At 39.6% G+C, this 16,327-nt stretch overlaps 2 protein-coding genes across 2 annotated transcripts; one reads left to right on the plus strand and one right to left on the minus strand.

Moving 5' to 3' along the window:
- The first annotated feature begins 1,397 nt into the window (after nucleotides 1–1,397).
- LOC131134211 (uncharacterized) lies at nucleotides 1,398–8,362 on the plus strand. Its single transcript, XM_058079227.2, has 6 exons — nucleotides 1,398–1,544; nucleotides 3,862–3,902; nucleotides 4,005–4,074; nucleotides 5,016–5,081; nucleotides 5,168–6,039; nucleotides 8,236–8,362. The coding sequence occupies exons 1-6, from the start codon at nucleotides 1,490–1,492 to the stop codon at nucleotides 8,302–8,304; spliced, it is 1,173 nt and encodes a 390-aa protein (XP_057935210.2). The 5' UTR covers nucleotides 1,398–1,489; the 3' UTR covers nucleotides 8,305–8,362.
- Nucleotides 8,363–8,881: 519 nt separating this feature from the next.
- Nucleotides 8,882–15,760, minus strand: LOC131134212 (inositol-tetrakisphosphate 1-kinase-like). Its single transcript, XM_078793054.1, has 10 exons — nucleotides 15,559–15,760; nucleotides 15,420–15,444; nucleotides 14,906–15,028; nucleotides 13,661–13,778; nucleotides 13,464–13,565; nucleotides 11,322–11,362; nucleotides 11,061–11,226; nucleotides 10,895–10,962; nucleotides 9,645–9,807; nucleotides 8,882–9,556 (listed from the first exon to the last, which is right to left on the minus strand). Exons 1-10 carry the CDS (start codon nucleotides 15,639–15,641, stop codon nucleotides 9,456–9,458), a joined length of 990 nt encoding a protein of 329 aa, XP_078649180.1. The 5' UTR covers nucleotides 15,642–15,760; the 3' UTR covers nucleotides 8,882–9,455.
- Nucleotides 15,761–16,327: the final 567 nt, after the last annotated feature.

Here is a 16,327-nt window from a genome sequence, read left to right on the forward strand (position 1 = left end):
TCGACTGAGGGGGAAACTGAGCTGAGACTGGGGTGGTTTGGTGCCTTGCTCAAGGGAATAGCAACAATTATTGGTCAAATATTATATATTATTATCCATCCATTCGCTATACTATTTAGGCTCATTAGGGTCATGGAGCCTATCCCAGCTGACCTCACTGAGGGGCGAGGTGAGGAATGAATGAATGTTTTTATATATGATAAAAGATCCTGAGGGTTATGGAATATAATAACCAGAAAATATCATAGCAGACATAGCAGTTCATTCCATGGCAGCGTACCGTAGCAGAAATAAAAACTTTTGGTCCACTGCTTGTTATTCAGTTTTTGTATTTTTCAACATTTTTGTCATCACACAATAACTTTACTCCTATAATATAACTTTTGTCTGGGCTGCACGTTGTACAAGTGGTTAGCACGCAGGCCACACAGCTAGGAGACCGGAGTTCGATTCCAGTTAGCATGTTCTCCCCGTGCATGCGTGGGTTTTCTCCGGGTACTCCGGTTTCCTCCCACATTCCAAAAACATGCTAGGTTAATTAGCCACTCCAAATTGTCCATAGGTATGAATGTGAGTGTGAATGGTTGTTTGTCTATATGTGCCCTGGGATTGGCTGGCCACCGGTCCAGGGTGTACCCCGTCTTATCACCCAAAGACAGCTGGGATAGGCTCCAGCACCCCTGCGACCCTCATGAGGATAAGCGGTAGAAAATGAATGAACTTTGACCAACATTGGTTAGCGCCTCACAGCTAGGAGACCCGTGTTCGATTCCATCTGTGTGGAGTTTGTATGTTCTCCCTGTGAATGCGTGTTTTTTTTCCAGGTTTCCTCCCACATTCCAAAAACATGCTAGTTTAATTAGCTACTCCAAATTATCAATAGGTATGAATGTGAGTGTGAATGGTTGTTTGTCTATATGTGCCCTGTGATTGGCTGGCCACCAGTCCAGGGTGGACCCCGCCTCTCGCCCGAAGACAGCTGGGATAGGCTCCAGCATACCCTACGACTAGAAAATGAATTATTTTTTTTCCTCATAGTACTATTTGATGCTATATTAAACTAATATTTAACTTTATTCTTATAAAATGACTGCTTTGTTGTGGTTGGCGTTGTTTACTTGTGTTTTAAAAAATACATAAAGGGCCACTATGGCCCCCTGGCCGTGCTTTGGACACCCCTGCACTACTCACAAATGAGTACAATATATAACAATATAGCTTTAATGAAGAATGTTTTTAAATATGATTTATTTACTGAGTGCATGTGACACAGTTGAGGATTTGAGCTGGGCTACGTCATTTGACCTAGCACACACACACACACACACAGTAACACACACACACTAACACACACTAACACACACACGTCTCTGGCTTGGGTTCTGCGCAACCACTGTGCGCGTGTGTGTGTGTGTGTGTGTGTGTGCGCGTGCGTGTGAATAGAGCATCCACCCGCGGTGTGAAGGATATCTCCTAAGGAACCTCTTTTATGGATCATATGGGGGTTCTCATAACCGCAGTTTTTCTCCTAGCAGCCGTGGGAGGTAAGTGTCGGTCATATTTCCATACATTCATATCCAATACACCGACATATCTCCATACGGTATATGATAATAATAACGCTAACTCGGCACGTGAGGGCAACTATTAGATTCCATACACAAAAGCATCGTTATTCAGTTAGCTAGCTGCTAACCTTGGAGCTAATGTCGTGTATTGTAGTGGGCGGGTAATCCAATATTGATACCAATTTTAGAATCGGTATGGAATCGATACAGGCACGATGAGATCGATATTTTTCATTACTCGTTTGTGTATTTTCCATTAATATACACGCTTTTTTTTTAAATATTCATATTGTTTACAAGTCGATGCCAAATACTGCAGTATAATCCAAATATGAACTTTTTATATCAGATATTGCAGCTTAAATGGGAACAAATAAAAGCATAAAGCTTAAAGAGGGGCGTGCACGCTGCTACTTCCGGTCTCTTGGTCCAAGTGATCCAATATGTGCAAGCATACTGTGTGTGTGTGTGTGTGGGGGGGGATAATCCCACTGTGAGAACAAGCTGACATGCCTGCTCCACACAGGGGAACCTTGTTAGCAGCCAGGTAGATGTTCCTCACTTCCACCACATCCTGGCATCAACTGCTGGAGGTGTTTAATACTATTGTGTGTATGTGAGGAATTATTGCATCAAAATGTGCTTGAGACCCCTTTTATTTGTACTTTGGACTGTGTAAGACCGGTCCAAAACATTCACCCGGATCTTGGCAACACCACAACCTGCATGGTCTGCAACACACTTGCTCTGCGCCCACAGAAGAACCGAAATTCTTACCTTCTTTCTTCTTCATGTGCTGCACATGAACATTGAATCGTTTGTTCTTCAATGAATATTAAACATATTATCTCCCGTTGAATAAAATCCTTGATATTGCCACAAGAGCCACACCCGGCTGTAATCTTTACTTCTGTAAACACACGGAAATACGTGTGATGTTGCACTTTTGCACATATATACTATACATATCCTGATATCTTTTCCACAAATACATAAGCAAAGTTTTATTAAAATGTAAACAATCTTACAGGGCAATAGCCATTGAAATAAAATAGTATATTATCTTTAAATAAATATAGAATAAGTTCAATATCCCACCAAGCAGCCTCTCCTCCTCCATATCTCCACAGGGATCTCCAGTTGCTCAAGTAACGAAGGGGTGCTCAAAGCTAACAGTTGCTCCCGAGTGTAAACAATGGATAAACGTTCCAGCTATAAACATAAGAAGATCAACATCCAAAGCTACACACTCGCTTGAGGGGTCGGTATAGCACAAAAAAACAATAATAAAGTCATAACTAAAACACTAATAAACACTAAAATGCTGCAGAAGATAAGGAGCTGCCGTAACTAGCTCGCACTTGGGCGACACCATCTTGAATCATCAGACCTTCGCATCAAATCCAGTGTATATCGATATGAACGATATGCTTGTTGTTGATATTGTGTTTAAAAGAAATATTGATATATCGCCCAACCCTAATGGTAATGGTAATGGTAATGGTAATGGTAACATGCATCAGATTCCAATTGAGTGCATCCCATAATCAGTTCCCAGTTCCACATGTCCAAAAGGAGTAGGAAGAAGCAAAGCTTATTAAATCCTACCCCTCCATCTGGTACTTTTACAATCACTAACTGTTACATTTGTTCACTTCCTGCTTTCCTAATAGTATTTAGGGTTTTTTTTTGGTCAATATAACAAAAACAGAAATATTGTGATTTTTATTGAAGAGTAATTTTTGTTTGAAGAGACTGAGGTCCAGATTCACACCTTTTTGAGCATCTGTGAGTTTCTTACTGTCCCGGGTGGACCGATTCACTCCAGTGAACGGCTCATCAGAACTGGGACCAGTAAAAGGTCTGGAGTTTCCCATCACTGATAGCGTGTGGATCTTTATCTTTTATTTTATTCACCTGCAAATGAGAAAGCCACATCCAACATGGATAAACACACATTGCGTTTGCAGTAAAGTGCTGCACCTCTTAGGGTGCCTTTAATGATATAATAGCGGTAAAGGATTTGAGACCGATTTAGCCCCAGGTGGAACCTACCCGTGAGCTTACGCCCCTGGGAAAAGTGTGTGTGTGGGTGTGTGTGTGTGGGAGAGAAAGATACAGCCCATAAGCCTCTTTGCTGTGTCACTTCACCAAGGTAACAAAACGCTTACCTAAAAACAAGTCCTGCCTCTCGCACGAGGAACGTTCTCTTCGTTCCATGCCGGAGGTTCCTTCCGTGCCGTAGCAGAAATGAAAACTGTGGTGCTTCTAATTCTCTTCTTGTGCGTTCCAGTGGGATCTCGGCCTGCAAAGTCGCCTCTTAATGATGCAAAGGTCAGAAATCATCTCCCTTATTATGATGTATATTACAGCACATATTTCCAGCAATAACGTTCCTGTTCCTGTTCCTGTTCCTGTTCCTGTTCCTGTGTCCAGGTGGAATGTATTGTTCAGGAGACGCTGAATGGAGAAGGGTCGCAACATGGGTGTGGCCCTCAGCTAGCAGGTGATGTCTCCATTAACTATTCACCCATAGAGTTAGCTCCTGTAGATTAGATTAGGAGGATCAATTTATGCACAAATTTACTTCAGTTTTGAGATTCACATTCAGTGAATCTACCTGAAAGGTAGCTTATTATTAGGACACTAGTTTGAGGCCCCCGCCTTGATATGAAAGTTTAATGTTAGTGCGGCCCACGCAAGTTTGATATGGATGCTGTATGGTATCATGTACCCAGAAAAAATTATTACATTTGATTAATGTTCATGTTAAAGGTTAAATAACTGTTAATAGTTATCCTCCCTATCCGTGTGGAAGTGGTAAGTTTTTGGCTATTTAAGTTTAAAGGAAATAACTTGAAGGCTACCGTTTAGGTCGCTAGCTCTCTAGTTTGCGAGTTAGCATGTGTCTCAAGACCCTGCAGTTGCGCAATATGTTGTAAATAAAAAGAGTATAAATGTGACTATAGTCGTGTTTTGTCATGTCTACAGGGCTCTAATAATGCTTTGTTCATTTTAATCTGAAAAAATCATTTGTCTACCCACCAACTATATGTGCTTTCTTAAGTTTTTATTATTATTATTATATTTATTTATTACTGATTGATTGATTTTCTTTATTCTTGATTTGTTTATTTATTTTTCATCTTATTTTGTGTAGAAAAATAAAAAGTAAGATATTTGAGAAGAGTGGAATGTTTTATCAGAGCTTTTCTTGGAGAAAATTGGAACCAAAGCGAAGTTTTTTTAAATTTTTTTGTTTTTAATAAATGAATTAATAAAATTAATAAATAAATAAATTTAATAAAAACATTTTAAAAATGTTTTTTTTTGGAAAACCTGATGCGGCCCAGTCTCACCCAGACCCGAGCTCCAGTGGCCCCCAGGTAAATAGAGTTTGAGACCCCTGGTGTATATCATGAGATGTCCTCCTGTTTTGTCCTGCAGCTGAACTTGATGAAGTACAAAGACACCAGGGTCTCCTGAGGGAGCTGCAAAGGCTCGCTGATGAAGGTATGAAGTCATCACTTTTTTAATTATTATTATTAATAATGTCATGTGATTCTGCTGCACGTTGGCGCTGACCTTTTGTCTTCCAGAGAGAGATGAAGCGAGGGAGAGGTACGAGTCCGCTCTGCTTGATGAAGATAGAGACGTGGAACAGACGGACGAGGAAAACGATGGAGCCAAAACAACCGAGGAAGACGAGGCCAAGAATCGGGAAATGGAGGAGCCAAGGATCGACGATACGGGGATTCACGATGAAGAAGAAAGAGCGAAGGAGCTTGAGGAGCTTCTGGATGAAGAAATCAGCAAGAAGGACAAGGAGGAGAGAAATGACGAGGAGCTGAAAGAGCTGCTGAGGGAGTTGAAGAAGAAGCGTTATGAGATGAAGGAACTGGGGAGCCACAAAGGCTCTGAAGGTGGTCCAAAGCAGGAGGAACGAAAGCAAGAGATGGCAGGAGACAAAGAGCAAGTTCAGGAGCAGATGGACCAGAGGAGGAACGAGGTGGAGCTGAGTGTTGAGAAAGAGAAGGTGGAGAAAGAGCTGAAGGAGTTGAAGTCTAAGAACAAGCCGGAAGAGGAGAAGGAACGGAAGGAGAAGCAGGAAGAGCTGGACGAACTGGTCAAGAAGATGGAGCGAGTGCAAGAGGAGGCGCAAGCGGAGAAGAGAGATGATGCTGAGCAGGACGTGAAGGATGGAGGAGCTAAGGAGCTTCCAGAGAACGAAGTGAAAAGCAAACAGCAAGTCGTGGAAGTGAAGGATCCGCAGCAGAAGAGGGTGATGGAGAAAGCCAGCGATGAGGCCACTCGCCAGTTTGAGCGGGAAAGATTAAAGGATGAAGAGGAGGAGAATCGGAACCAGGAGGAAGAGGATGATGAGGATGAGTACATCAGAGAAGATGAAGACCACCGGGAGGAGGATGACGATGATGATGATGATGAAGACTTGGACGATGATCAAGGGGAGGTAGGTCCATGTTGTCATATCACCTTCAGGATGCAGTCTTAGGATCATATAAATACACGGTAACACTGCGTTACGGTACACACAATTGTAGTATTGTTAATGAGGAAGGGAGTACCGAACCACCCTATACTACTGTATGCCTAAAAAACTATCAAAAAACTTCATTAGTTCATCAGTTACTACTCTAAATGTACTATGTGCCTTAGTCATTAGTTCCTCAATAACCACTCTAAACGTATGTTCCTCAGTCACTACTCTACTCATTAGTACCTCATTAGTTCTTCATTAGTTCCTCAGTTACTACTCTAAATGTACTATGTGCCTTAGTCATTAGTTCCTCAATAACCACTCTAAACGTATGTTCCTCAGTCACTACTCTACTCATTAGTACCTCATTAGTTCTTCATTAGTTCCTCAGTTACTACGCTAAATGCACTATAGGTATGCCTTAGTCATTAGTTCCTCAATAACTACTCTAAATGTATGTGCCCAGGTTCCCCAGTAACTACTCTACTCATTAGTACCTCATTAGTTCTTCAATAACCACTCTAAATGTATGTTCCTCAGTAACTACTCTACTCACTCGTTCCTCATTAGTTCTTCATTAGTTCCTCAGTTACTACTCTAAATGCACTATGGGCCTTAGTCCTTAGTTCCTCAATAACCACTCTAAATGTATGTTCTTTACTTCTTCAGTAACTACTCTACTCATTAGTTCCTCGTTACGTTTTCATTAGTTCCTCAGTTACTACTCTAAATGTACTATGTGTCTTAGTCATTAGTTCCTCAATAACCACTCTAAACATATGTTGCTTAGTTCCTCAGTAACTACTCTACTCATTAGTACCTCATTAGTTCTTCATTAGTTCCTCGGTTACTACTCTAAATGCACTATGGGCCTTAGTCATTAGTTGCTCAATAACCACTCTAAATGTATATTCCTTAGTTTTTCAGTAACTACTTTACTCATTAGTACCTCATTAGTTCTTCATTAGTTCCCCAGTTACTGCTCTAAATGCAATATATGTATGCCTTAGTCATTAGTTCCTCAATAACTACTCTAAATGTATGTGCCCAGGTTCCCCAGTAACTACTCTACTCATTAGTTCCTCAGTAACTTTTCTAAATGTATGTGCCTTAGTCATTAGTTCTTCATTCCTTCTTCAATAACTACTGTAGATGTAGTATGTGCTTTAATTCCTCAGTAACTACTCTACTCATTGGTTCCTCAATAACTATACTCTAAATGTATGTACCTTAGTTCCTCAGTAGCTATTCTACTCATTAGGTCAACATTAGTTCCCAAGTAACTACTCTAAATGTATGTTCATTAGTTCCTCATTAGTTCTTTATATGTTATTCGGTAACTACTCCAAATATATGTGCCTTAGTCATTAGTTCTTCATTAGGTCCTCCATAACTACTCTAAATGTATGTTCATTAGTTCCTCATTAGTTCTTTATATGTTATTCGGTAACTACTCCAAATATATGTGCCTTAGTCATTAGTTCTTCATTAGGTCCTCCATAACTACTCTAAATGTCTATGCCGAAGTTCCCCAGTAACTAGTCAAGTTGAAAGGGTATTGGTGTAATGAAAATGTGGAATTTCAGCAATGCTTCGTAAATATCGGGGCGGGCGGGCAGACCTGCCAACATGTACACAATTATAGTACTTTTATAGTACAATTATAGTACACAACTATAGTGCAGTGTGACTCTGAACCATTGAATTCCAGGAAAAATTTGGAATGTGGAAATTGTCAGCCTGAATGTCTTATCGGAATGTTTAGATGTCGGAATGCATTCGTACTGCATTTAATACTCAAAATACCAAGTACTATAAGAGCTGTACTGTTTATGACAGATGTGTCAATGCTCCACCCTGTTGGGGTAGGCTCCTGCTCACAGGACACTAATGAAGACGAGAAATAGCCAAAGTTAACAGGTATAGTCTCCTAGTCCATCACAAATTGAGAGTACTTCAAGATGAAACCAAAACTACTAATCATATGTTTGGTATGTGAAGGCTTTAAAAGAAGGCGTTCTTATTGACGCGTATGAGTGCATTATGTTGGATTTATCTATTTATAAGTATTTTTTTTCAACTATTTGTATTTTATTTATAAGTGCACTGTACTTGGAGACGCTGCAATCTCAACGGGTCTTGAACTGCTTGTCCTGTTTACATCTGCAGGAGCTGCTGGAAATCGAAGCACAGTTACGTGAAGTTGCTGCAGAGCTGAGGGAGCTACGCAGAGGATGAAACGCACACACACACACACACACACACACACACACACAGGGTCGTAGACTGACAAAACCCATGATTGCATTCTGGTTTTAACACATCGACATCATTCTGTTTTCTACCTGATGTCAAATTGGATTGGAAAGTGTTTTCTAGATTCTGATTCTTTAGTTCATTCTCGGGGGTTGTATGATTGACAGGTGAATTAAGTGCTAACTGCCACAGATGCAAAGCATTCAGCACTTTTCTTTCAATTTGTACGTCATGTCTCGGATTCCCCGTGTCAATATCTACGATGTGCAATAACCAATAGCTACACGTGAACTATAATGACTGTTATGTATCACTGATATTTCTATCATGTCATCATTAGAGACGAGGAATGTGCTTCATTCGGCTCCTGCACTGTTAAAATCCGACTGTTGACGACATTCGAGGGTGACACAAAGAACACAAATGGCGTGTAGAGCCGATGGACTGATGGAGCTTACGAGGTTTCAAAGTGTCACTTCAGGTTGAGGCAGCTTTGCACTCTTATAACAAGCCAAGGATGAGGCCCATGGGGGGCGGGGGGGGGGGGGGGGGACGCAGTAAAGCCATTTTCCTGTCTTGTACGGTAACACAAACGCTGACAACAATGCGTCACATCCCAGTGCAGTGCTTGCTGTCTTGACATTGTGCAATGTGAATATCTTTGCGCCAAGGTCATACGAAATACAACACAACAGCGCCCCCAAGAGGACTTTGCTTACATTGCACACACAACGAACAGGGTCACCAACAGAGAAACTGCAATAGCACAACGTAGAATGCAATAATATATCATAATCATAACGCAAGCATATATATATATATATAGCAGGTATTTTAATAAGTCATTAAAGTGATAATCGTAGTATCATCCATTCCAAAGATGACATATTTCATCATATCACAATATTACAACAATCTACATGTTTTGTATTAAAGTGCAAAGTGTATCCTAAAAACCAGCAAGATAGAAGAAAAACATTTCAAATCTGTACTAAAATATAATAAATGATAACAAATATTTGTAATATTACTGGTCACTGAATGTGCTGTGTTTTGTGTCTTCTATGCTACCTGTCAATCAATAAAAGTGTATGAAACACATTGACTGACAGTTGTGTTCTGCAGGGACCCCCTTAATGCTGACTGGATTCTGCAGAACCAGAATCTTTCTTCTCCAACAGAGACTCGATGTAGCTCAGCAGAGAGGAGAAGAACTGGGGCACGCCCTCATAGCCTAAAAATACACAAGTCAGTGTCATATTAATATTGACATACAAATACCGTAATGTAATCAAACCAGTACCAGTGAGGCGGTGCAATACCTGGGAAGATGTTGATGTCGATGACGGTGAGCGTGTGCGTGTGGATGTTGATGATGACGTCCACGCCAAACAAGGCCATACCAAGCTGGATGCGGAGCTCCTTGACCAGGGCGGCGACGGCCTCCGAGCTGGGAGGAGGAAGGCACGGCATTTGCTCATCCAGCTTGGAGGACACACGGGGGACATGTTTTCAGGTTACCATTCAGATGTGGAACGTGTCAGTCCTGTCTCTCGTTCAGCTTTTGAAAGTATTGAGTGTCATTTTATTTTAATTATGCCTGTATTAGATGCACGTATTATATTATACTTGTACTTATTATACCCATTATATATTTATTATACCTACGTTCGCAATTTCATTGCCATATTTATGCAGGTGGTCAAAATCACTAATGCTATTCACTAGCACGTATATTAGCTTTATCATATAAATTAGCATCCACTTAGCGGAGTGGTTAGCGTGCTGGAGACCCAAGTTCAATTCCACCCTCGGCCATCTCTGTGTACATTATTCCGGTTTCCTCCCACATTCCAAAAACATGCTAGGTTAATTAGCCACTCCAAATTGTCCATAGGTATGAATGTGAGTGTGAATGGTTGTTTGTCTATATGTGCCCTGTGATTGGCTGGCCACCAGTCCAGGGTGTACACCACTGGGATAGGCTCCAGCACCCCCTTGTGAGGATAAGTGGTAGAAAATGAGTGAATGATTGAATGTCAGACAGAAATTTTTTTTGTATCTTGTGTAAGTTATGATTTAGGTGCCCCCCCCCTGCTGGACCAGCATAGACCAGCATACGTTGTGTTTTCATGCTGGACGAAAACACAACGTATGCTGGTCATGATGGTAGTTAGTCTATGTTGTTTTTTTCAGGACCCTAGGAGACATGGGGAAAATTAATTTTGATGGATAAAAAAATAATAAAATTTTGCATTATTGCTATCATATATTGCTACATTGGGCTATCATTCTGTGTATTAGCTAGCAGTTAGCATGGCTAGCATGCTGACATGAACATAACAAAAAAATGTCAAATGCTGCCATTGAGGTATTAATATACACAGACACTGCAACCATGATCGGTGTTGCGTGCTAATGCTAGCATTGTTAGCATGCTAACATTAGCATAGTAGTGTTTTAGCTGTTTTTATAAGTAGAAATGTATAGATACACTTATTGCTTTTGTGTTAAGTGTTAGCATGCTAACATTAACATAGTAGCATCATTAGCATTAAGGAGAAATACTGACTGATGTGAGGTCAGAGCTTGACTCTGGTTTGGACACTTGATGACTGTTGAAGAAGATGGTCTTTCTGTCTGCGGGCGGAGAACACATAAGGAACCCATCAAAACAGACAAACATTGGAAGGAACTTCCAACAAGAATCAAAAAGAGAAAGACATTTCCAGTCTGACCACATGGGCCGGGGGGGAAGTTCTTGAGTGAAGGTCTTTCCACGCAGAAGTGCTTGTCTCCGACCACAAACACCTTGTGCAGGACGGCACCGTGGCTTACAAAAGTCTGGAGCACACACGGAGGATGGATCTCCACCAAACTCGCTGCGCTGAAGATCAGCGACATCTGTGCACGACACCGCGCATGCAGAGGAAACAAACACTGCAGCAAAGGTGCGGAATCGACCAAAAAACCATAACAAATAAGATGGATGCATTCACCTCATGGGACAGAGAGCCGTGTGCCACTCTTGTTTTGCAAACTGCTCAGCAGAAAAGTTCATCGTGTCGTTACATGTCATAAAAAAACACAAAGTAGCATCACGAGCATCAGCAGTGATACCAGCATAAACAGTTTCATTTCATTGGACACAAAAATTATCATTTATTTGCCTCAAATGATGGAGGCCTATATTGTATCAGCAATGTCATGATGTCAGGCTCCCTCTGGTGGACGGAGGCAGCACTGCAATGAAATGCTTTGCAATGATAAAATGCATCATGGGAAGAAGTAAAAAATATATATATTTTTTTTAAACTTGTATCGGTACTATTGTATATTTCTTATCTAGGTTTTGACTGTTAAGTAGCTGTGCGATGATTTTTTTTTGCAAGACACCGTCAGTCAGATTGTTATATTGAGTTATGACCTCCTGCAATTTCCAACGCTTTGACATTTTTTTTTTCATAATTCATGATTGGCTCCTGTCAAATAAAGAGCTATCAAAATACAAAAGTACGCAAAAAAGCAGACAAAAGTAGACAAAAATAGCAGATCACGATTAATCACATTTTTGTTCATAGTTAACTCACAATTAATCACTGAAATAAAAACTTAATACGTCTCTTTGTGGTTAATGATTCGATGTACAATTACAACAATAATGACATAAAATTTTATGTAAAGGAATTTATGTAAATGAATTTTGGAACTGTGGGTCATTATTTAACAATTCAACTATATTTTTGTATTACTATTTGTCTTTATTATTAGCATATTAGGTCTTAAATTCGGCTGCAAATGTTTAGCAAATACAAAATGTGAGCGAGTGAGACCTCTGGAATTTTAGCCTAGCGGTTAGCGCTCTCCATTTTCAATTGGCAATGTCATGATGTCAGGCTCCCTCTGGTGGACGGAGGCAGCACTGCAATGAAATGCTTTGCTGTGATGAAATGCATCATGGGAAGAAGTTAAAATAGGTATATTTTTACTTGTACTATTGCATATTTCTTATCTAGGTTTTGACTGTTAAGTAGCTGTGTGATGAGTTTAGTGTTTTGTTTCTTTTTTGCAAGACACCGTCAGTCAGATTGTTATATTGAGTTATGACCTCCTGCAATTTCCAACGCTTTGAATTTTTTTTTTTCATAATTCATGATTGGCTCCTGTCAAATAAAGAGCTATCAAAATACAAAAGTACACAAAAAAGCAGACAAAAGTAGACAAAAATAGCTGATCGTGATTAATCTAATTTTTTCGTCCTCACAATTAATAACAGAAATAAAAACTTAATAAGTCTCTTTGTGGTTAATGATTTGATGTACAATTACAAAAATAATTACATCAAATTTTATGTAAAGGAATATAAATTCTGGAGCTATGGGCCATTATTTAACAATACAAGCATATTTTTGTATTACTATTTGTCTTTATTATTAGCATATTAGGTCTTAAATTCGGCTACAAATGTTTAGCAAATACAAAATGTGAGCGAGTGAGGCCTCTCACACTAACACAAACATGTTTTTGTTTATTTATGTCAGCTCAAAATACGATTTATTTATGATACTGGTTTTTAAATTCTAGATGTTTGTGAGTAAAAAGTCCATTTTGGAACATTCAGAAATGATTATTATTAAGGATTTGCCACAATGCACCTTTCCTTCATGACATGTAGCTAAAACATAGGGAAATAGTCATGAAACATTAAATAAAAATTGCAAACTCATTTCATGTCTCTTTCAAAACACTTTAAAATACAACGAAATTAATCATGATATTACAGTAAATTATTAACTATTAATCAGAAATCCTACAGTTTTTGAATGTTTAATGTGAGCTGCGATTTGTCCTTCTTTTTTGACGGTCATTGAACGCACCAACGCACTTCTGGGCTATAGGGATGTATTTGGGTGTATTTTCCCCCTTTTTCTTCCGCCTTATACTTACTCCCAAATGCTGATCCTATGTGGGAATGCATAAAAGTAAGATTTGATGACTTTGAGTGCTAACGTGCACCATTGTGGTAGTTTGATGCTAAATGGCTAATGCTAGCACTAGCACTAATGCTAACACTGGACTTGAGCCACGGTCATCACATTGGAAAAGACAATAATTGTAACAATAAAAACTTGCAAACTGACTGAGAGGGAAGCTCAGGTTGTGCGTCATCACTTCCTGTTGAATGGAAGGCATGTCACGGGCGCTGTGGACCTCCAGGTACGGAGGACTGCAAATGCGCCAGTCTGTCAGGTAGAACACATCCATCATTAGAGGTCCTTTTGTCATTCTACTGTACAGTACAACATAGCAGTATTACTACTCGAGTAATACATGACACCTCGGAGGGAATTGTGCAGCTTGCTCATGATCCGGTAAGAAGCAAAGCGGTCTAGAAGGAGCGTCATGGCAGGAAGGGGGTCCAGGAGAACCGTACTGCTATGACTGGACACGTAGGTCTGGAGCATAACACAAGGGGACATCTCACTTTCACTTTCTTTCTCTATTTGGGGGTGTTTAAACTTTCATTTTGCACCATAAAGATGCTGAGTCAGGGGTGTACAAACTTTTTCCCCTGAGGGCCACATACTGAAAAATGGAAAACATGTGCAGATATATTAAGAAAAAAGTATATTATTTGTAGTAATTTTTATGATTTCTCTCTCCCCCCTCACTTTTTTGCTGTAGTTTTTTTTGTAATTTTTCAAAAAATGTGAACTTTCCTCTGAAATAATCATCAATTTTTATCTCATAATATTATAACTTTACCCTCATAATCTTTTGACTATATTTCTATAATATCATAACCTTTATCCCAACCTAATTTTCCCCAAATTACAAATTTATTTGGTTTTGTTTTGTCATTTCATTATATTTCAACTTCAAAAATATATAATTTAATATTTTCACTGCTCTATTAAAATGACATTATATTTCCTCATAATAAAATTACAAGTTGCATTTTTTTCTTAATTTTTTTGGCTCATTTTCACTTTATTCTGCTAAGATTTGAACTTTTTCTTTGATTCACTTCATTTTTTTTTAATTCCAATAATTTTTTTCTTCTTGTAATTTTTTAAAATAAGATTATTTTCGTATTTCTTACATTTTCTTTGTCATATTATACTTATATTTCAAAATGTTATGTTCCAAATGACCCCCAGGCCACACTTTGGAGACCCCTGTGCTAAATCAATCCAGTGTATCCAGTATAATCCAGTGTCAATATAGGCTAACAGAGGTCAGCTGTATTGCTGACAAACTAACAAAATTAGTGTAATATATAATAATATTTCCCATTAATGTATATATAAATATATATATATTTACAATATTACAAAATTTACAATTAAAAACAAAACATGAGCCAAAAATGGCCGACAGGCTGCACTTTGGACACCCCTGTTGGAAGTCATGCAAATTGACTGTATCACTGAATAATCCATCATACTAAAATTTACAATCTTTACAATTTATTTTACCTGAAAGTGTTTGAACCCCAAAACAAGCTTGTAACCACATGAAACACATTATTGTCAGGTATTAATACAAAATGACATTTATGAATGCGAATGTGGTCAGGAACCTGAAAGTTGGCCAGGAGCTGCCGTGATTGGCTGTCATGCTCCGCCTCCACGATGACATCAGACAGCTTGTGAACGATGACGTCAAAGGGCCCCTGAGGGCCCAGCGGCTGGGTAAGATCAATCTGCAACATGAAATATGAATAAGCAACAACACATTTGTACATGATTGCTTCTTTGTGTAATGAACATGCATTCTTTATGGGTGCATTATTTCATTTTTTAAAAATCCACATTTAAAAGACCTTTTCTTATGACAAGTACTGCACAGAAAGCGTGTCGTCGAAGGGCTGCAGGTGGCCGTGACATGGATTACGAAAGTTGTGCACATATGTATATGACACCTGTGGCAGTGGGAGCACAGTGGGCTAAACTAGTGGCAACTATTTCTATTAAAACAATGGAGTGCAAGTCCAAATCCATGTATTGTATAAGAAAAACATGCACACACGTACTAGATATGTAACAAAAATATTCAGACACAAAATTAATCCAAATAACAAAAACATATTTTACCTCCACCACCTCCACGTCATGGCCCCTGGATGGAAAAGAAGACATTGGTTCATATTAGAATAATTGTCACCCTGCCGTGAGTGGACCCGTGAGTGGACCCGTGAGTGGACTTGGGTATTTCCCACAAAAATAAACTTACGCACAGAGCTTCGCAAAAGCATCCAGATTCATTCTTCTGCGTTTCTTATTGCTGAGACAGAAGCCCACTCTGTGGCGCGACATTTGCCTTTCCTCCTTTGGGACCCACTGACAGCAGAGATGGACAGCGAGGGTGGGATGCCCGCACTCTTATGCCTCACCTCTGCCACCCACACCCCCAGCACACAATACACACACATACACACACATATACACACACACGGAAGTAAACCAACACAAGTGCCGTGTTGCCGTATGGCATTACGCTGAATGAACACCAGGAAGAGATAGTGAAACATGTCCACTAAGCAAAAAAAACACTTGAAAGCAGCCACAAAGTGAAAGTGGTTTTTGGACTGAAGTGATGGGTGAAATTGTTCCCCATGGTTTCACCCATCGATACCAGCACCCTCTTGCAGAAGGAAATGAACGCCATACCTACTGTAAAACATGATGGAGGCTCGGTTATGTTTACTCACTTATTTATGTTTAGGTGTCTTCCAGGGTGGGGTACAATGAAAAAATAAAATGGGTAAATGACCTAAAATACAAATACAGTATAAGGCAGGGGTCGCAAACACGCGGCCCGCGGGCCAAATGTGGCCCACAGGACACTAGTTTGAGGCCCCCGCCTTGATATGAAAGTTTAATGTTAGTTTGATATGGATGCTGTATGGTATCATGTACCCAGAAAAAATTATTACGTTTGATTCATGTTCATGTTAAAGGTTAAATAACTGTTAATAGTTATCCTCCCTATCCGTGTGGAA

Source organism: Doryrhamphus excisus, linkage group LG8 (assembly GCF_037039965.1).
Source record: "Doryrhamphus excisus strain RoL-2023G ecotype Guam linkage group LG8, RoL_Dexc_Guam_v1.1, whole genome shotgun sequence".
NCBI classification, from domain to species: Eukaryota; Metazoa; Chordata; class Actinopteri; order Syngnathiformes; family Syngnathidae; genus Doryrhamphus; species Doryrhamphus excisus.

Bases quoted from the DNA above. Each gene is read 5' to 3' on its own strand.
- LOC131134211 (XM_058079227.2), top strand. From the start codon at position 1,490: ATGGATCATATGGGGGTTCTCATAACCGCAGTTTTTCTCCTAGCAGCC. The intron at 3,903-4,004 runs GTCAGAAATCAT...TCCTGTGTCCAG, and splicing joins CGCCTCTTAATGATGCAAAG to GTGGAATGTATTGTTCAGGA. The intron at 5,082-5,167 runs GTATGAAGTCAT...TTTGTCTTCCAG, and splicing joins GCAAAGGCTCGCTGATGAAG to AGAGAGATGAAGCGAGGGAG.
- LOC131134212 (XM_078793054.1), bottom strand. From the start codon at position 15,641: ATGTCGCGCCACAGAGTGGGCTTCTGTCTCAGCAATAAGAAACGCAGA. The intron at 15,029-15,419 runs GTAAAATATGTT...TTCATGTTGCAG, and splicing joins ATGACGTGGAGGTGGTGGAG to ATTGATCTTACCCAGCCGCT. The intron at 13,779-14,905 runs GTTCCTGACCAC...GTTATGCTCCAG, and splicing joins AGCTCCTGGCCAACTTTCAG to ACCTACGTGTCCAGTCATAG.